The 22,545-nt window shown below is 33.3% G+C and overlaps 1 protein-coding gene across 13 annotated transcripts in view; it reads left to right on the forward strand.

The window, feature by feature from the left end:
* The window catches only part of CCSER1 (coiled-coil serine rich protein 1), a 1,267,249-nt gene that overhangs the window by 245,864 nt on the left and 998,840 nt on the right, over positions 1 to 22,545 (forward strand). For all 13 annotated transcript variants that reach the window (XR_010840963.1, XM_067035510.1, XM_059067337.2 and 10 more), the window contains exon 4: positions 20,098 to 20,191. Coding sequence is in view for 12 of the 13 variants with exons in the window: in XM_067035510.1 (XP_066891611.1) it covers positions 20,098 to 20,191 (94 nt within the window). In the remaining variant the exon portion in view is untranslated. The remainder of the gene's footprint in view (positions 1 to 20,097; positions 20,192 to 22,545) is intronic.

Raw genomic sequence — 22,545 nt, forward strand, 5'->3', positions numbered from 1 at the left:
CATGAAACATTTGTGTTCTTGTTTTTTGTTTATTTTTCCAAAAAAAAGTAATTTAAATTCTATGCAGAGAAACATGTTGGTTAATATTAGTGCCATCTGGCATAGACATCTGCTACCGCATTGACCTCCAGGTTGTCTTGGCTGCTCTGCCTGGCACGCCAGGTGCCTACATCTTTCTTCACCACTCCAAGTTGGTCTTTCCACATCTGACTTTTCTATAAAAAGGTCAGTCTTCCCATACAGATAAGAGTGTTTCTGAATTAAGGGTATAGGAAAAGGAGGATAGCTTTCTAGAACTTCTAAAACTAGATTTCAAAGCCCATAAAAAGTATGTTGATTTTCCCTTATTTCTAGAAAATTAGAAATAGTGTGTGGTTTTCACATTGCATAACTAAAGCCTCAGAGGGTATGGTGATCTTGAATAACAAATAAATGATTTCACATATTTCATATACTTTTGGTCATCTACATTTATTAGCTTTCAGAGTAAAATTGAACATTATTCAAAATTTAGTATGTTTTATACGTCTTCTTTGGGAAAATTGCTTATAAAAATCACAGAGTCTGCATTTTCTTTTCTAGCTTATTACACACATTCTTTTAAGAAAGCCCATTTTAGATGATCCATTTCAAAGGATAAAAGCTTTTCAGATTTTTTCCTTTCATGAAAGACAATCAAAAGCTTTACATATATACACAATGGAATATTACTCAGCCATAAAAAGGAATGAAATTGGGTCATTTGTAGAGATGTGGACAGACCTAGAGAGTTTCATACAGATTGAAGTAAGTTAGAAAGAGAAAAGCAAATATCGTTTAATAACACATACATGTGGAATCTAGAAAAATGGTATAGATGATCTTATTTGCAAAGCAGAAATAGAGACACAGACATAGAGAACAAATGTATAGATACCAAGGGAGAAAGGGGTGGGGTGGGAGGAATTGGGAGCCTGGGATTGACACATATACATTATTGATACTATGTATAAAATAGACAAATGATGGGAACATACTGTATAGCACAGGAAACTCTACCTAATGCACCGTGGTAACCTAAATGGGAGGAAGTCCAAAAGGGAGGGGCTATCTGTATGTGTATGGCTGATTCATTTTGTTCTGCAGTGTGGAGGCTAACGCAACATTGTAACGCAACCATACTCCAATAAAAATTTTAAAAATGAAGCTTAACCTTATTTATATAGCATTTTAATCACGGTTGCAACTGATTCTGCAAATTAAAAGCTCCTGTTTTTTAAATTGTTATTTTTATTGTATATTTTATTTTCCCTTTGAAGCATGTGAAATTACAAGAGGTGGAATATTTAATTTTAACCATGAATTATTCAGATTTGTTTCTCAAAATTAACATTAGTTTAAATGGCTTAACATTTTCCTTTAGTGAGTTTTAGCTTTTCTAACGCAGCTTGTAAAGCAACATTTTTTAGCTGGTACGAAGCTCGATGAATTAGCAGCTACAAGCTATTGCAGGAAATAAACCCAGACCTTTCCTATAAATAACTGTCAAATCCTATAAAGTACAGCTGCATATAGTTTTGTAGGCTGTGTGATCATCTTCTCTACCTTTTGGGGAGATAGTGGGAGAAAATGAACCCAATTATTCTCCTTAAAATATCCCTGCTCCAAGAAATCCATTATCGTTCCAGAAAGTAATCCCTATATTGTCTCTTTTTTTAATCACAAAATTTAAAGTACAGAGGTAATGTGTCCTTCAGGAATTAACCTTTTGGTTCTATATTTCTTAATTATACTAGCATCCATAATTTAATATATAAATAAATAATAAACATGTTTATAAATAATTACTATGGCTTAACACAACACATGATTTGTACATATTTTACTTTAAATTTAAATAGTGAAATAACTTCATTATTCAAAATGTGACTGGGAGTTTATACACATTGAAGACAAATAATAAGACTTGTAATTAGCCGAAAAAGAAAACAGTTAAGAGGTCAATATAAAAGCATCATAGCAACAAAAAAATACTGTTGTTTTTATTATCGTTATTATGATTGGGAATAATTTGAAGTTACAAGAGGCCTTAGAGATCATCTAGTTCAACCTATTTTTATTACAGATGAACAGACCTAGTTAAGTTAATAGTACCAGGAACTGAAACCAGTGTTAGGATTAGGGTCATATCACAGATGAAATGATACCAAGAATTTTCTTGATGGTAATTATTTGCTGAGAACCATGTGAAAAACCATCCTTAGATGATTGCATGTATCAATTTACTGTAAACTAATGTGGATGACCTAGAAAAGAATGAACATGACTGGAATTAATTTGGAACACTGATGAATAAACTGTTCACCCTAAAGCATACATCTGAAAGAGCAAACACAAAAATAAATTAAAAAAATCACTCTAAGGATGCTTTCACATATGCACCCATACACATGGGTCTCTGAAAGCTGACATCTTGTTCAACTACTAGTCAATAATCAATTTTGAACTCTTTTAATATGCTTGTACTTTTCAATTGCCATATACTTTCTTGGATTACGGAGGACTAGAGGACCCGGTTTCTGCCGTTAGGGAGCTCAGAGTCTTCTTGGGATTAAAGAGTTCTTAAATCTAAAAATAAATAAATAAAAATTTAAAAAATAAAATCACACAACCTAAGGCTTTTATGACCACATAATTCTATGGTCTAGTCTAGGAATTTGTTTAGTAAAAGTTGAAAATAGTGTAATGGTTTTTGAATGCACCAATAAGAAAGGTTTTTAAATTTGAATAGCGGTGAAATGGTAATGAGAAGAACGCAATATTATGAGACGGGTGATATGAGTGGGATACAGAGGGGGAAGTATCTCGGTGATATTGGAGCATTGTGTGGTGTGATCTGTAGGTCATTTTTTAAAGCTATTTCGAGTTTATATTGTATAGTTTCTGAACATTGTATCGATAGTCATAATTCTTCATTTTATTAAAAAGTATTACAGTTGTTGAATTGAGAAATGATATGATGAATCTGATGTTTAAAGTACATTATCTGGTGACAGTATGTGGAGCTGGCTAAAGAAATAAGAGAATATTTCCTGTCTCTATGAATTTGGCTACTCTAAGTACCTCATATGAGTGCAATAATACAATCATATAGTATTTGTCTTTTTTGTGACTGGCTTATTTCACTTAGCATAATATCTTCAAGGTTCTTCAATGTGTGGGTGTGTGTCAGAATTTTCTTCCTTCTTAAGGCAGAATAATATTCTGTTGTGTGTATATACCACGTTTTGTTTCCACCTTTTGGCTATTGTGAATAATGGTAAGAGCATTGGCTCGGGAGAGGGAGCGATCAGGAGGTGTTTAATGGGTACAGAGTGGCAGTTTTTGCAAGATGAAGAGAGTTCTGGAGATTCAACAGTGTGAATGTTCTTAATACCACTAAACTGTACACTCAGAATGAGCTGTCACCTCATGCACGTTGGAGTAGCTGTTATCAAAAAAGCAAGAAATAGAAGCGCTGGCAGGGGTGTGGAGAAAAGGGAGCCCTTATGCACTGTTAGTGGGAATGTAAATGGCAGCCACTATGGAAGACGGTATGGAGATCCCTCAAATAATTAAGAACTACCCAATGACCCAACTATTTCACTTCTAGGTATTTACCCAAAGAGTATGAAAGCACTAATTCAAAAAGATATGCGCCCCTGTATTCATTGCAGCAGCATTTGCAGTAGCCAAGATATGGAAATAGTCTGAGTGCCCATTGATGAATGAATGGATAAAGATGCAGTATATACACCATATACATCAGCCATAATAAGATGAAATCTTGCCATTTGCGACAACATGAATGGACCTTGAAGGTATTACGCTCAGTGAAATGTCAGGTGGAGAAAGACAAATACTGGATGATCTCACTCATGTGTGGAATATAAAAAAGAAACAAACAAAAACACAGATACAGAGATCAGAGTAGTAGTTACCAGAGGGGAAGGGGAGTTGGGGAGGGCGAAGTGGGAAAAGGGGTCAACTGCATGGTGACAGATGGAAACTAAACTTTTGGTGGTGAGCATCCTGTAGTATATACAGAAGTTGAAATATAATGTACACATGAAACTATATAATGTCATAAACCAATGTTACCTAGTTAAATTACTTGATATGATAAATTTTATGTTATATATTTTTATACCAATTAAAAACTTTAAAAACATATAAATACATTTTAAAAAGTAATCAGGCACAAAAGGAGATGAAAGGATAAAGGAGATACAAACTATTGCATTATCCACGGCAGGAGGTGGTAAGGATTCAGACTTCATTAAGCCGCACTGCTGTTCATGCATCCATCCATCTAATCTGTTGAGAACCTGCTGATTTTTATGTAGTGTGCTGGATCAAACGGGACTCGCTGGTGTAGTGTTTGTGTGTGTGTGTGTGTGTGTGTTTATGGATGGTGTGTAGTAAAGGGAGAACAGACGTACAAGGTGAAGATTATCATATATTGCTCTAAGTGATATGATAGAGTTATGTTTAGCCATAAAGACGTACAAGTCAGCATCATTAGGAAGGATTTTCTAGAAATGATGCTTGATGGACAAAAAATTATCATGGTTGACAGAAATACTGAAAGCAGCAGGAATAGTATGTAAAAATATAGTAATGGAAAGTATTGCGCGTTTGCAGAACTGTGGTGCAGTGTGGTTAGAATAAAGTGCATATTCACTGAAATAGTAAGTCATGACATTAGAAAACAGGTGTATTCCTTAAAAGTATAACTAACCAAGAGTTGCTCTGCTCTCTCTCTGTTCTATCAGAACTATAACTCCGTTATTTTTCTTTTTAATTAGGTCATTTATTTTGTGCTTAATGGCTTTAAGAAATCTTATCAGGTCTGTTATGTTTAAAAGTGTGAAATAATGGCACAAATCAAGCATATTTTATTGAGAACATTCATTCTCGCACTTTGATGGGAGGTAATTCTCCATGGGTCTCTAATGTTTTTCCGTGTCTTGTGAGCAAAGTCACTTTATTTGTTACAGACTGTCTTTCCAAGGATATTTGTAGAGGAAACAACCTTAAATGATATCGTGTCTCCCTTTGGAGTTAAGGGTAGACATGTTTACTACCCACTGCAAAATATTCAAGTTTTTAAGTTCAGAGCTCTGCTCCTGTAATGCAGCTCACCACATGTGCAGATGTCACCTGGCCCCTTTTTCATTTCCCTGTGGGAATTCAGGCTCAGAACTGGCATAAGGAAATGCTGATATCCTGGACATGGTTATAGCTGTGAGTAATGAAGTCCTTTGTCTCTGACAAAGAGTCTTACGGCTTCTGTGAACATCCATGAAACCATGGCAGGCTGACTTGTTAGCTTGTAAGTAATGTAAAATCTTAGACCCTTCATAATTTTTGACAATTTGGGCTATAAGGATGAGAAGCTGACAAAGGTTTTTATTTTAGGAAGTGGATGAATGTACTTTAAAAGTACTTTCATTCCAGGGGCACCATATGTGGCCCTGGTACTATACTTTTTGTGTAGATGCCAGGAATTAACTTGCCTCCTTTCTGAAAACACGTGCATTATAGGGGTGGTCATAATTGACTGTCAAGTACTTGAGGAGACACCCCCAGTAGATCATGTAGCCCTCAGATGACTGCAGAGATTGCTTCCAAATTAAGTTGCTTGGTGTTACTGGCGCAGGGGTTTTATGGAGGAATAGGTGACTCGTTATTAATGTTCACTTCATCTGCAGTTATCCCTACAATGAGGATAAATTCAAAAAAGCGGTAAAAACTTTTCCATGCCTTCAGCTGCAGTGATCAATGACATGACTTTGGCTCTTGAAGGCTTTCAGTTCAGCTTCAACTCACTGACTGGGGTAGTTATGGGTGACAGATTTGCCCTAGACTTTCTCCTTGTCCGCCCAAGCTGAGTCGGAGCGATCTTGACTGTTTCCTGCTGTAACTGTGTTAATGTCTTGGGTCAAGTGGAGATGTCAATAGAGAAAGTCACCTGGCTTTTAGGCCGTCCCTGATCAGTTGTAGGATTTTTTCCGCTGTCTGGGTCTAAGACCCTGGGGGATAGGATTGAGTTCAGTTCTGCAACTCAGCCTCATACTTCTCAGGGTCTTGTTGTTAGTAGCCTTAATTAAATGCTCTGTGGGATAGACTGGATGGTTTTGGTCTTAGCCTCTGTCAGTCAGACTAATCAGAGCAGCCAACAGGGTGTTGTAGTGATGGGAAAATTCTCCAAAAGTTAAGGCCATATAGCGAAGAGCTGGAGATTGTTAAGACACAGTACACTCTCCGTGAGTCTCTCATCTTTCTGTACCTCTCGCAAGCAGAGGCTCTCTCTGTCTTTGTGCCACAGTATCTTTTTAAGAATGTTTAATAGTGGATAGACTTGGAAGATAAGTGTCTTATTTTAAAGCAAATGGCAGGTAGGCTTATTGCCCATCATCAAACATTTGCATTTTTCCTGCACCTCCCAAATGGGGTTTGTCTCCTGTAATACAACCCAATGCATGTACACATATCACCTTGCTCTCTCTGTGTTACCTTGTGGGAACTGGCACTTAGGAAATCATCACACACACAAAACATGCCGACACTGTAGCTGTTGCTATTGATGGGAGCAATAAAGTTCTTTGTGTCTAACTCTATGTTACGTCTTCTGGCAAATGAAACTGTGGTGGCAGATAGGATAAAATCTTAGATGCTTCACACACACGTCTTCATAGACATATTATGTTTGCAGTTATAAAATAATAATGTGTTGTGGGAGCTAATTTTCAGAGAGGGGAGTATATCCCCTCAACATTTATGGCTAGGTAGTAAAATCTCATTTTCACTGAAATGTAGCTGCATGAAATACTTTGCTATCCAAAATCTGAACATGTGCCAAACTATTAGTCAACACTGTACAGCACTGGTATAATTAGGTAAGAATGCTAGATAAATTGTTTGTAATCTGGGTAGCAGAATCCTAAATCATTTTAATGGAAAATGGATTATATCAGCAACATATGAATACAAAAGAGCTGTGGTCTCCAAGGAAATTATCAGGAGCACATCAAAAGCTATTAATTTATTGAAAAAATAACATCTGAGAGGTGGAATTAAACTAAATAACCAGAAAATATGTAAGAAGTAAAAATTGCTAAAGTTTTAATAATGAAACTTATATTAGTTTCATTATCAAACACACAAATTTACTGGGAATGTTGTGTTCTAAGGTATAGGAAACCCAATGTAACTCAATGTAACATTTCCTAATAGACTGATAGTAACTGAGATGAGCGTTTTTACAGGAACTAACAAAATATAACTCGAAATAGACAATAATTATGGAAATTAACTGTGGATGGAAAGTTTCCATAGAAACTATTTGTAATTAAAGTTTTTTTAATTCTAATTTTTTTCATGAAAATAAGGTAAATAATAGAAATAGTATCATTTTTCTGTCACTTTTTTTCTTTCATCTCTAATTTCTCCTTCCCCTTTAGCTCTTATTTCTTTCCTATCAAATTATATTATGTGTTCACTTATTCATTCAGTCATTTGGCGAGTATTAATTGAACAAGTATTTTTCTGTTCAGGTATTTATAGCATTGCTTAGAATTTAATAATTTCATATTTCTAGAAAATCTAAGCCTGCTGGCTCTAACAGAACTAAAATGCATGCCTGACTTGGTAACTAGAATTAATAATAAGTAATATTTGCAAAATATTGTACAATTTTCTTTCCGAATTTTATCCTAGCAACAAATGTGAGCAAGACTGATTGTTTCCATTTGACAGAGAAAGAACGTAAGTCCTTAGGATGAAGTCATCCAAAGTTAGGTTGCACAGTCAAAATTAGAATTTTACCAAAAAAACTGTGTTCTCTCTCACTATGCTCTACATACAGTTGGCAGGTGATAGAGTGGATTGAAAGGTCTAATTGCAATATGGAATTAATCTTTGTATTCTTAGTGGCTTTTGAAAATTACAGTTTAAGACTGGATCTGACTAAAACAGCACTAAGGACATAAGTTCATTGAATTCTCAACTCTGTGGTATCCCAAATGTGCCTAAGATAATATATCTTGATTTTGCAGCTTAGAATTACAGAGTAAATTAAAAAATATTTTAGTGTGGAAAATTTGGATCTGCTTTCAGACATAGTTGTCTAATTTACTGTGATTACCAAAATAGTGCATCATGATTTACAGAACACATTTGATTGTATTGCAATAGAAAAATTGATTCTTGAGCTAATGAATTGATATTCCTATAAGGAATATGTCTCTGTAAGGGAAGTAATAAACCCTATAATTTAAATATATAGTAACTTGGTTCTTGCCGCATGTCTAAGTGTTTGTGGACATCATTTAAAAAATGCAAAGTAAAAGTTGATTTCATAAGATTTAAAACACAGTATATAATACCGTTAAGGAAGGGGTACACAAAGTATTTTGCTAATATGAGACACAATACTGCCAATGATAAAAAGAAATTAATAGAGACCTGCTAAAATATAGGAACGCAAGACTGTTTAAAGTCTGTTATAGAGGAACAATTATTAGGAAATTACAGAACTTAAAGACAAAATTATAAGAATAGGGAGCATATAAAATAAGAGTAAAAAGAAAAAAACAGAATGAGAATTTATTAGCTAGGATAGACTGGGCTGTGAGGTGCTAAGAAATAAACCATAAAGAATCTTAATGGCTCAAAGACAACACAAATTTATTTCTTACACAGAATTCATTGTGGATCTGGCAACTCTCCAGGGCAGCTCTCCTTCATGTTATGACTCAGAGACTTCCTCTATTTTGTGCTCCTGTCATCTTCACGTATGGATTTCTGGGTCATCTGGAAAGAAGGAGATAGTGTTGGAGGTTTATATAGGATGGTTATAAGGTCAAAATCTGGCCACATGGCTCTAACATAACTTTAGGGGAGTCTGTGATATGAAGGTTAATGAGAAGATTTCTATGAGAAAACGTTGAAGATCTGGGGTTATGAAACAGAAAGAATCTTTTCTCCAAGTCAGATAACCTTGTGAGGCACACGCTGAGGCACTTGTCAAGTCTCCTGGGTATCGGGTATCAGCGATTGACATGCTTTCCCACGTGATTAATGGTAATGCAGAAGATAGAACAATTTGAATATAGGGAAAGGGAGGAAAGTAGTGGCTCACTGAGGAGCTATTTGCTTGATACAGTGAGGAGGACTGGTGTGATGGAGTTAAGATGGTGTGATGAGAACCTTTGAAATAAAGAAGTGACAATTTGAGTTTCTACAGAAATCGGGATATATTTGGCATGGTATAAGACTGAGAGACATTCTCAGAACTATAATAAAAGTACTGGTAGTTCTGGTAAGTATTCTGAATGTTTCAGAAAGCAGTTAACAAAAAAGAAATGATATTTCTTAGGGCAAACAAATGATGCAGCTGAAGTGAGAAAATGATAATTAGCGCAGAAGGGAATGACCAGGTAGGACTTCATTTTAACATCTTGAATAACTTGGGGTTATTCATTCTAAGATACAAAAGATTTTAAATTTCATTATTCTCCAAGACTTTTCTCAAATTTATGAAACAAATTTGAAAAGTCTGAGTCTTTTAGAAACAATGGTACCATTTTATAGGAAAATGATGAAAACAACAGCTTCATAAAAATTCAAAGGCTGACTTCATGTTTACTTTGCATTGTATATTGGTGTGTGTTTTTGTAAAATGCAAACAAATTAAGATGTAACTGCACCAAGAGTTTTTTTTTGTTTTTTAATATTTTTACCCCAGAGTATATCACAGTATACATGGAAGTAATAATGGTCATTCTATTTTACAAATGTAATGATGTTGTTGTTATGAAGAAAAAAATAGAAGGGGAAAATGTACTTAGTGAATGCATTTTAGGGTAATGGTTGTAAACATAAATCTGAATTTGTAATCATAATAGTGAAAGGAAAATGAGTTGCCAGAGGGAAACAAAGGTTGATAGTAATATTGTAAAGCAATTATAATTTCATTAAAAATTAATTTGTTTGATTGACTTTCTCTAAACTTATTTTTCTTTAACCCTTATCATTATTTATATACCTCTAGTCATTATAATATAAATTAATTTATACATTAATTAAGTTGAATTGATTGGTTTATATCCATGGATTTTGAATGCTGCATCAGATTTCTGTTGATTGTAAAGCACTTTATTTACTTGGAATTTCTTTATAGTCCAGCTATATGCAGTACAAACTGATATGTGAATGGCTGAGCAGGATAAAATATTCCAGTTTTGTCTTTAATTTTGCAAGTAATTTAGGTAAAATAAAAATATTTTTCTAAATTTTGTATTGACCTAACCAGAGAGATAAATTCATTTGAAAAACTTTATATCAAAAAAATAAGTTAGCAAACATGCCAAACTGAAGAAATGAGCTGATTCTTTTCTGGCTTGACTCTCACCCACCTACAAATATTTTTCTGATTTATACCCTAGTGATATTTTCTTGTTCTCTATATTTTAGGTGAAATTAATATTGACACATATTTGATATTTATGAATATATTTATTTTGTGACTATACATTTTTATTATAGAGTATTTGTCAATATTGTGTTTTTTAAACTAATTTTTCAGAGACTGGGAAATGGGACTATATAGCTTTATAGATCACTGTAGGTATCTAAGCACTAAAGAAATTTCTCTTGGTGACAGAACATTTCTAACTGGTTATGTTCTTATATTAATATTGCTGAAATGTTTGTCCTTCTTTCTCTCAGATCACGTAACACTGCTTTTATTTTATTTGTTAAAAAATATATATATTTGACTGTATTACATAAAAGAACATAAACGTAATCTGTCGAATAGATGGGAGGTTCTAATTTTATGAGGAGAAAAAGGTACTCTACAATTGCTTGTGATGTGCCACGTCTGCCTGTGCTGTTGTGTTTCTCTGTACCTTAGTGCAGAGTCCATTAATATGAAAATAATTCAGTAAGCGGAATTCTGTTGCTTCCCAAAATAGTTCCAATGTGATACTCTTAACAAATAAAATATAAAAAGTATTTAAATAACTATGGATTTCTCCTCAATAAGTCATAACATGCACTAATTTGTGTACTATACTGTTGTATTCAACAAGTTCAAAATTCAGGACAGTTTGTTACTTGCATTGTACCTAACATACTGAAAATTCTCAATAAATAATTATTGATTTATTGAGTTAAATTATTGATATGCTTAGGACTGTGCTAAGTGCTGTAGGAACTGCAAAGGGAGAATAATTGCGCCATCTTTACTTTCAAATTGATGTAAATAAGAGTACTATTACAAACCACGTGGGAAGAAATTAATGTTATCCACAGGAAGATGAGGAAGTCTTCCTAAAGGGAATGGAATGTTAGTTGAACCTTGATGGAAGTATAAATAAAAGAAATTTGGTTCAACTTGCAACTGCGTAAAAGAAAGAAAATATCAAGGAAAATTTGAAATGTTAAGACTTTTTTTTAACATTATCAAAGAGCATAGTGAAGGATCATTTGCATGTGAAAAGAATTCCAGATAGGGAAAGTAGATTATCAGGAATTATTTGCTTTCATTTTACGGAAAAGTGAATCGTGGCCTAAAGAATTTAGTTTGTTTGAGATTTCATAGAACATAGCAAAAATGGGAGCATACCTGTTTGAGAAGTATTAAGGAAACTCGTCTAGAGCTCTTTTTCAAAATTATACATGGTCATTTATGATCAAACATCTAGTAAAATGCTAGTAACCTTAAAAAAATAGGTCTTGATATTTAAGGATTTCCTTCGATATCTCTAGAATCTGGCACGTGCGTGCATGCGTGCACGAACGTCATGTGCAGGGAAGCTCGATGGAGAAACTTTTATTCTTCAGGTAAATATATGTTTAAATCGTAGTTCTGCCACTTTTTGTGTCATGGTCAAGTTATTTAATTTTTCTCACCCTTGGGTTTTTCATCTGTAAAACAATACATGCCTTTCTGGCTGTTAGGATCCATTAGAAATTTTTTTTTTTTTTTTTTACAGTGAATTCTTGGCAAAGTGGTTAGGATGATTTTCCTAAAATGTGTACTTAAGCATGTCACTTTCCAGTGATTTCTAAAGTCCTTACCTGCCTCAAAGTTATGATCAAATGACCTAGACCCCATACCTCTAACCTCTTGTACCACGCACCTCACCTCTATGCTCCAACCATTCCAGCCTTCTCTCTGCCCCACTCACATATCAATCTCACATCCATTGTAGATGATTTGCCTATATTTTATCCTTTGTTGAGAATTTTTTTCCTTCCACTTTTCATATAGCTGCTTATAATTCATTCCTCAGCCCTTATGACACCTTTAGAAAGGCCTTCCCTGCCCTTCTCATGTAGAGTAGCTTCCTCCTACAACCAGTAAATATTATATTGATTAAAAAAATATATCATATATAATTAGCTGAAATTACCTTGTTTTTCTTTTGTATATTTATTGTCTAAATAGGCAACTTCTCTCTTTCTGTCATTATTCCTTTTTTTTTTTTTGCGGTTCGCGGGCCTCTTACTGCTGCGGCCTCTCCCGTTGCGGAGCACAGGCTCCGGACGCGCAGGCTCAGCCGCCATGGCTCACGAGCCCAGCCGCTCCACGGCATGTGGGATCTTCCCGGACTGGGGCACGAACCTGCGTCCCCTGCATCGGCCGGCGGACTCTCAACCACTGCGCCACCAGGGAAGCCCAATATGTTTGTTTTTAATAATAAGTTTTCAGGAAGCAATTTGGGAGAGATAGATACAGATCAGATTGTTGGGTTTTGAATGACAGTAGAGTTAGTATTTGTTCTATAGACATACACCATTGTCATCTTTTCATGTGTTAGACAATGAGGGAATATATACAAATTATTGATTACTTCAATGAGAGCAATCTCAGAGTAGTATGTAGAAAGAATTATAAGTGAAAGTTGAAGAATTGGAATGGTTCTTGGCAAACAGTTGACAGGTACACCAATAAGAATATAATGAAGTATGCTTCTTAACTGTGGAATGCTCAGTTCCCCTGGTACACAAGGAAGAATGAAGGGTAGAAATAATGATCTCACTCTAATATATATATATATATATATATTTTTTTTTTTTTAACATCTTTATTGGAGTATAATTGCTTTACAATGGTGTGTTAGTTTCTGCTTTATAACAAAGTGAATCAGCTATGCATATTATATCCCCATATCTCTTCCCTCTTGCATCTCCCTCCCACCCTCCCTATCCTACAAAAATACTAGAATTCCAAATATTTGAATTGTGATAGCACTCTTTTCCACATTACCACGTTCAACTCAAGCCAATTACACACAATGTAATTGTGGTATTTTATTGAATGGATCTTGCTTTCATTGGGCTTGAGTGCTATATAATTATTTATTTGTGTTGCTTTATTGACAGTGACACAAACTGATGTAGTCAAGTGCAGAATCAAAGAGACGGCATCTGTAATGTTGGTTCTCTTTTGTCATGAAAGTAGAATCCCAAGAGACATTATTTTTTCTCCATATCTTAAATGATGAGAAGAAAAAAATGCATTTTTAAACTAATAATCATTATATATTTTAATTTTGAATCATGGAGTTTGCTAATTATATATTTATGCTCCCTAGTTTTCTATTTTTATAACTTAATAATAAAAATTACTTTAAATTTATTCCCTTGCATAGATTAAAATGAAAATGTTCAGAGTTTACTTTAAAATTTTGTATGAATTCAGATATAGATTTAAAATCCACACAAAATCTATGGACATATGAATCCATATAAATGCTAACTTTTCCTAAAAAATTGAAATATTATAACATGATTTTTAAGTTTTAGTATTTTAGTATTGTACTAATTGAATAACATAAAATCATTTACCTTTTATTAGTGTAAAGAGTAGAGTTAGCAACTCAGGGCATAGCTTTAGGAATCTCATTTTGCTATTTTTTTTACATTTAAATATGAAAATATATGCATAATCAAAACAAAATATGTGTTGTGTATGTGTTTGGACTTGTAATGGGAAGCTTTATGAGTAAGGACTGAAAGAATTTAGACAAATTTTTGAAAATATTTATTAAAAATATATTTTGATGTATGCAGATCCATAAGGTTAATCAGTACTTAGCAAAGAGCAAGCTGTGTCTGGAAATACTTTGTGTCTACCATGTCGAAAGGTGAAGGTGACTCTATTGTAGTGATTGAATATGCTTTATTTATCCAGTCAGGAAATCAAAAACAAATAACTCCTCAGAACAGTAATTACAAAGTATTGTCATTTTAATTTCTCTTTCCAAAAAATAGCAGTGAAATCGTATCATTAAAATTATATGCATGTATTGGTGTATTATCCTCTTTTCCACTGCATATATGGGTGTGAACAACTCAACTTTTATCAAAATGTATGTACGCAGCCTATTCAGATGTCTCCTTTGGATGATTTATGTACCTTGTCCCTTTACGTCTCTCATTTTTTTACAATTCATGTAATTATCTTTCTGGGATAATATGAATTATTTAAAGATGTATACCAAGTTACTTGACTTTATCTTTTTTTCCCAGTTAAATAAAGCCATTGTAATTAATTGTAAAGCCAGTCTCAGAATGTATTTTAGACAGGAAAGTTTCACTGAGGGTCTTCTATAACAGCTACATCATATGTTTTTGATAATAAAATGACATTTTCTTTTTAGTCAGTCTGTGGAAACTCCTATGATTAGATTAGTAGGGAATGAAACACATATCCTAGCAGCACCTGATCATAATGGAGAATGACTAGAAGAATGTAAACTAGATTGACTATCCCTTATTAACTTGAATAATTTGAATAATTCTGTCTTCACTTTTAGACTAAATAATGATCAGAGCGGTTCTGCTATGTCATTAAAAATTACATAAACAAGTATTGAAGTCTAGGGCATCTCATATCTTGCCTTTTAGATATTTTAAGGCTACTTGGAAAGTGCTTTGACTAAAATATAACAGCATAGAAATGCAATTAGTAACATTTTTTAATACCACAATTAGTGAATGTTTTAATAATTCGATAATTTCCTTTGATGGAATTATTTCTTCTATAAGCAACACTTCCTATGTAGTAACATGTCCCAGCTTTGTATATTTTTCACAGGATCATAATTATTATCTTTATTGCAATAAAAAGACAAGGCTAAAGGGTTATGGGATGGTTACATATTATTAGAGTGATCAGAGCTTGTCTTTTCAACTCTGTAGCTTCAGAAGTTCAACTTTATTCTTTGAGCCAGTAGCAACCAAATTCTGGAGAACTAATTCACAGTAACGAAACACAAGAGACTGATTTATAGATAATGGTACCTACTTTATTTATTTATAAAAGAGATTGGTATTTCTTTACTAGACTACAGTTATCTTTAAGTTCTATGAGGAAAGAAAACATGCCTGTTAGGTTCATTGTTAAATCCCCAGGGTTTAGAAAATTGATTTTTGAATTAATTCATTAATAACTACTTAGTTTACTCTTAATGGCTTAAAGTCATTTGGGAGATTTCATGACTAATTAGTATTCTTGATAGATTTTTAAATGTCTGCTTAGGGAATACTTAGTAATAATTGTGCTTCATTTAATATCCAATTTATTAATATTATGAATTAGTAAAAAATTAGTATTTCCTTACAATTAAATAATCATCACTTCTCATAATACCCACATAAATCTCACATAAAAATAAATTAGAATATTTATTAAATTAAATTTTCCATGGCCTTTAAGCATTGATTTAGATATTATATAATAAAATTCTTCTCGGTGTTTCATTACAACACCAAGCCTAACATATCAATTTATCTTAAATGTTTTAGCCACTTTTAAAGAAGAAAATTGTGCATTTTACAATGATTCCAGAGCAAATCAATATGCTCACCCTGAAACTGGTTACAAATGTGCTCATGCTAGGAATTTACATTTCCTTTTACCATTTGCCTTTGTTCTCTTTGCTAATGTGAAACTTTCCATCTTTCACTGGGATTTCGGAAATACTTGAGTCTATTTTTGCACTTCCCTAGGACTTACTTATTATACTAGACTTAAAAGGAAAAGAAAGCCTTCTCTTAAATTTGCACTTTCTGGGTTGTTGACTAGATAATTTTTTGTGTAGTCATTGGAATTTGCTATACATTCAAAGACGATTCAAACTCAAGATTCTGACATCAGGTTGGACTTTCCTTTTTCAATTAAACTTTACATTCTATGTCCTTATGCCTTTATTTATTTTTAAAACTCAAGCCCAGCTTTTAATTTTGTGCAATATTGGTGCTCCCTCCCCAAATTATTTGCTTTTAAAGTTTCATCTGCAATTGTTATATGAACAGTTTTCCTGTTGTTACGATATATATGCCTGGTATATTAATGTTATTAGAAACCCATGGACTTTCATTATTCTATCTTTATTATACAGAGCTACCTAGGTTTTTATCTACCAGAGGATGAGAGACTATTGTTAGTTATCACTTCTAGATATTCCATTAATTTATCAAATGTCTGAAGCACACAGTTGTGCCCTTTTAGATACAGGGTCTGACTATTAGTATTAATTAAATGCTGGACTCCTTTTCCACTTGGTGGTTATGTGTGACCATTAATGCTGATCAGTCCTTTCTATCCCTGGTACAGAACTACTTTTGATGCTACTACTTTACTTATAAGTCTTTCCTTGCACAGATCAAAAAAAGTGCATGTCTTCATATTATAAACATATATAAGATTAGAAAAAATACCCGTATGTTTAGCTATTTATTAAAAACAATAGACATTGAAGATATTCTACCCTGTTTGTGTTTTTCGTGTGTATATCATTAATGCCTCTTTATATCCTTCACATTAACTTTTCTGTTTGAGTAACTCTTAGTTTTTGATAGACTCAGATTGTTTCATTTAGCCATAATCATTATTGTTTGTTTTTTGATGCTTATAAAGTCAGAAATTAGCCAGGGAGAAGCCATTTAGCTTGCTTTCTTAGCCTTTCAAAACTTCCTCCAATGTTTTTTTTTAGACAGACAAATCTTGTTTTCTGGCAACAAAAGAAAGTTCCAGATATAGTCTGTATTTTTTCTTTCCTTCTTTTTGTCCCTAATAATTAAGGACCCCTGGTTCTTTTTTGTTGGTGGATACTGGGTAATGAGTATCTGAACTTCCCCTAAGTGCTGGCTGAGGGCAAAAGCCCTGTTGCTGCTATTGGTCTTTTTTAAGGAGAGATCTGGAAAAGATATTTCTTTTAGGTCTGTGAGTTCACACTGACTTCTGTAACATCACGTTGCTGCATCTACTCTCTTTTTTATATGATGTTTCACCAACTTCAAAGACTCCACTCCATTAATAAGAAAGTTGCTTTGTAAGCAAGATATCAAAGCAAGGCAATTTAGAATAAGTATATTGAAGAACACCTCCTCTAGACCAGTGGTCGATGGGCTCCTGCTAGACTAAATGTCAAGGGTCACCTGCAAAATGAGAAAATCAAAACAATGTAATGAATTATCCAAATTTTATTTGTTCACTTTGTTGGTGTTACTTTTTTAAATTAAATGTTTGGGATAATGGTGACAGAGTTTTTAAGTATTTCCTTGTTACAAAAATAAAATCTTTTTAAACTTTATTTTCAAACTGAGGATGGATGTATTAACTGTCAAAATTCACAAGAGGCTTGAACAATCCAACCTTGAAAAGATCATGTATGCTGCTGGACCTCAGGAACTGCTGGAATCAGGAAGCAGAAGATGTACTACTATGACACTTGTCATTTTTCCAGTAGACTTAGTCTGGTCTTAACCATGCAATGAAATCCAAGGGCCCTGGGATGTGCATCTTGCAATATCTATCACCAAACAGGAATTTTTCTCATTTTTCTGAGAGGGCTATGATCAGCAAGTTTGGTTAAAATGCCCATCTTGGACCATCCACCAAGGACAGGAAGTCTGGCTCATGTAAGAACCTGGCATCTTCTTCTATAGCTGGGTGGATTGAGTGGGGTGATTCCAAATGAAAGGGAGAAATGCTGTGCAAAACGCAGAAGCTTACATTGAGGAAGATGTCCTTACTTGGCATGATTACAAAAACATATGCCAGGCACTCATTTATTTCCTTTGTTCCGATCTTCATTGCTTTCTAAGTGTTGTTGGTTGTGTAAGTTTGCTGGGGCTTCCATAACAAAATACCGCAAACTGGATGGCTTAAACAGCAGAAATTTGTTTTCTCGTGGTTCTAGAGGCTGGACGTCTAAGATCAAAGTGCAGGCAAGTTTGGTTTCTCCTGAAGCCTCTTTCCTTGGCTTGCAGATGGCTGCCTTCTTCCTGTGTCCTCCCATGGTGTCCCTCTGTCTGTGTTGTCTGTCCTAATATCCTCTTCTTATAAGAACACCAGTCATATTAGATTAGGGCCCACACTTGTGAGTTGATTCAACTATAAGTTCTTCTTTAAGGATACTATCTTCAAAAATAATCACCTTCCAAGGTACTGGGGGTTAAGACTTCAGTTTATGAATTTGGGATGAAAACAGTTAAGACCCTAATATTGGTCAACGAAATTCAAAATACAAGTAAAATTGTTTAGGCTAATTTGGATCTGTATCAATTACTACACTTTCACCATTAAACAATTTTTTTTACCAATGTATTCTTGACTACCTGACTAAAATTCTCTTATTTGGATACTGCTTAATAAACCCTAATAACATTAGTATCCTTATAACATCTCCCTTTTCTAAACTCTTAATTTTCCACAAACAACTTCAGTTATATTTCTTTTGTTGTCTCAATATTCTCTTTTGAATTTTTGAGAATGGCAGCCTATCTTTTGTTGCCTATATTTATAACATATTTTTAATGCTATATAAATAAGGAACTTATTCTCACTGGTTATCCCTGCCACATTATATCATAGAACTTCCAAGAAACAGTTGATTTTGTTTATAGTTTAAATTATTAGATCCCTTGTAATTAATTCAGATACAATGTAATACAATGCAATCCATTATAGTAATCGTTCCCTGTAATTTTCATTTACAGAAAAAGCACTTATATTTGGCAATATTTATCACCTTTGAAACTACTGTGCTCTATTCACAGATAACATGTGTCTCTAAAGTTTAATAATGTTTAATTCTATTTTTTACAATGAGAGTGGTTTATTTAAAAGTTGCAGTATCCTTACTTTCGATCCCAACAACTAAGGTGTCCATTTGACAGTGTCATTAGGCTTTCTCTAATGAATATTTACTTCTTTAGATATAAATTATGGTAACATTCAAATCAGTGGACAAAGTAATCTGAAATGTTGTGGTATCATTTAACATTTAGGTTGTTTTTCTTGATGTTCTATTTTTTGTACTTTTATTATTTGCATCCTAGTCTCTAAGAGTAAATTCTTGCTTTCTTAGCATATTCACTACCAATCTATGTACAGATATGCAAATCAGGATTGTGTTCCTCCTTCAAGAATTTCTACCTCTGCACATCACTGTTTGCCCTCAAGATTTCTCAATATACTCTTCTAGTTTACTGTGCTATTTGCCCTCTTGAGAAAAAAAATGAAAAGGTAACATGATCTAGCTCTGATATTTATGACTTTATGAAAATTAGTAATTTTTAATCTAATTGATATTTATTTCTCCCATTCATTCCTCCTAATCTAAAGCAAATGATTGGGAAACAGTAACTGGATTCCCCCTCCCTTCCAAGCATAGTTTAAATTAATATTTCAGGGTTGGCACTGTATACAAAAATTGTTTGAGAAACAATTCATTAAATGTGTCAGAAGACTGTTACACAAATTGGAAAGATAAATATTAGAAAAAGAATCTAAAGTTTTAGTTCACAGACTTCTATACATTTGAAAAACCTCTTTGTGCATTTTTAATGGGAGTTAAATTTTTTATAATAATTACTGAAATTTTTATTGGGCTGATAATTTTAAAGCTCATAAAATAAACAATTTCTGGGGTTCAGTTACAGCATTTCCTTTGTAATTTTGAGTTCTTTTTCACTTCATGGCATCTACATGTGGATATTTCCTCAGGTTCTCAGTGTTTTGGTTTCTAACTATTGATTTTGCTTTTTCTTCAGGATGTTTTGAATAATTTGGGATCTTGTGAACTGGATGAAGATGATCTAATGCTTGATTTGGAATTTTTAGAGGAACAGAATCTTCATCCTTCAGGTAAATATTGAATAAATGCACAATATCATACAACTCTGGTCCAAGTCATTTAGCTTTCATTGGTAAGCTAAACATTGTTTAGACTGCATTCAGTCTTTTCAATCTCCAGTTTCTGTATTCTGTGTGCAAGGCACATGCTAGGTACCCTGGACACATTATTCTGGTGATCTTATAATCTATCATGAAAATGTAAATTTGGTTGGAAGATAATTATTAAATACGAAAAAAATTATAAAACAAAAGTTCTTTCAAAGAGGGAAATTCTAATGAAACAGTCAATGAAAAAGTTAATATTTTCTTTTTTTGGGGGGGAGATAACAATTATAATCCCGTTTTTCATTTATTTTATATAACCAAATGAAAGTTTTGTGGACTAAGTTTACTCTTTCACATCTTAGCCACCTCAGTAATAACTGTGGTGGTTAATGTTGATGTGATAAGGTTGACCTCAAAATTACTAATTACCAATAGCAACCATAAGTACACACTCATAAACACGTAAACACACACACACACACACACACACACACAAACACACAGAGTTATAGTGTGAGATAAATAAATTCTTGCTGAATGAATGAAGAAGGGAGCCCACTCTATTTGTAATAGTTTAAATTTGTATTAAGGCATAAAGTGTAATGTCTTCAAATACCAAAATTATTCCTTTTGTCAGATATAGGAATTAATTGTTCACTCAAATTTAGATATTTGACTCCAAAGGCAAGTTTTTATTTATTTATTTTTTACTACTAATAATACCTTGAACTTAGTCATTTTCAAGTTAAAGTAGAAGTAACATTAAAGCTTTAAAATCTTGAGTCATACTGCATACATTTAAGAAAATCAACCTCTTGGAATTTATTGTCCATGTTTTTAACTTTTAAGAATTAGACATAATGTCTGAGGTTGTTTCCAGCTGTAATATTTTATGATGAATTTTTGTTCATGCAGTATTTTTATATTATAAATAATGTCATAGCAAGAATTGTCAAAAGAAGGAAATAACAATGTATGTATTTTTTTACACCCTTATTTTAGGCTAATATCAAAAGGAAGCTAAATAAAAATTTGTTCTGCTTAAATGTATATTTAGGATAACCATTTCTTGAGACATTCTTCCTGTAGTTGATTTGGCAGATATTCTTTTAAAAATGTAGATTTTCTCACTTTTATGCAGATACCTTATACAGTTTCGTCATTCATGTGTATTTATATTGAAAGGGTCACACATGGTGACAAAGTATACATTTTGGTAGGAAATGTCAGTATCTAGCAAAACTATACATATATTTATCTTCACATCCAACTATCTAACATCTAGTAATTTAATCTTGACACACTGGAAATATACAAATTAATATATGCAAATAACTATTTATTGCAAAATATTTGCAAAAACAAAATATCGGAAAACCTCAAATATCCTTCAATAGGACATTGGTTGACTGTACAGTGGTACACTAAGCAGTCATTAAAAGGAACAATGATGGTGTCAATATGTGCTATAGCATGATTGTAAAGGTATACTATCAGTGGAGAACTTTGCAGTGATGAATTAGATGGGCAGTACCTAAAGTCACTGATCACTAACTTCACTACAAGTGTAACAGCTAGATGTTTTGTCCCTCTTAATGCAATGACTAGAGAAGTACACAGCAATATCACTCCTGCCCCACAAGTACTTAAATCTGTTTGTCTCTTGATTAAATAATGATCTTACAGGAAATATTGGGATGAGGAGAGAGGGAATGTTAAATGGCATGATGGGATTACCGGCAAGCAAACATAGGTATGGGGCATTCTACAGGGTAAATGGTCTGGTTTCTTCAACAAATAAATGGCATGTTAAAAAGGGGAGGGGTATTGTAGCTGAAAAGTAGCAAATGCCATGTGACATCTTTGTGTCAAAACATAAAAACACTATGCAAATATATTTCAGAGTTTATCAGAGAAGTTTGAGTCGTGATGGAATTATTATCAAAGAATTATTTTTATTTTGTTGGGTGCTAAATATTTTTCTTTGGTTTTGTCTTTGAGGAAAACTCTTCATAGAGATGCATGTGGTTGAAATAATATGGTATCTGAGATTTGCTTTACCAACAGTATGGAGGAGGGAATAGATGAAACAATGTTGGTAAATTATTGAAAATTATCAAAGCTGGGAAATAGGTGCTCGGGGTGAAACTTTCATTGATTAGTTGTAATGTTTTCTCTATTTTAGGTATTTTTAAAGATTGTCACAATAAAAATAAAACCAAGTAATAAGTAAGCAGAATTATAGACAACATAGACATCGCAGCTGTGTTTGTTAGGTAACCATGATAAAGAGCAAAGAATGCCTTAAAAATATAAAA

The sequence above is a fragment of the Kogia breviceps genome, chromosome 6 (assembly GCF_026419965.1).
Source record: "Kogia breviceps isolate mKogBre1 chromosome 6, mKogBre1 haplotype 1, whole genome shotgun sequence".
In the NCBI taxonomy this organism is placed as follows: domain Eukaryota; kingdom Metazoa; phylum Chordata; class Mammalia; order Artiodactyla; family Physeteridae; genus Kogia; species Kogia breviceps.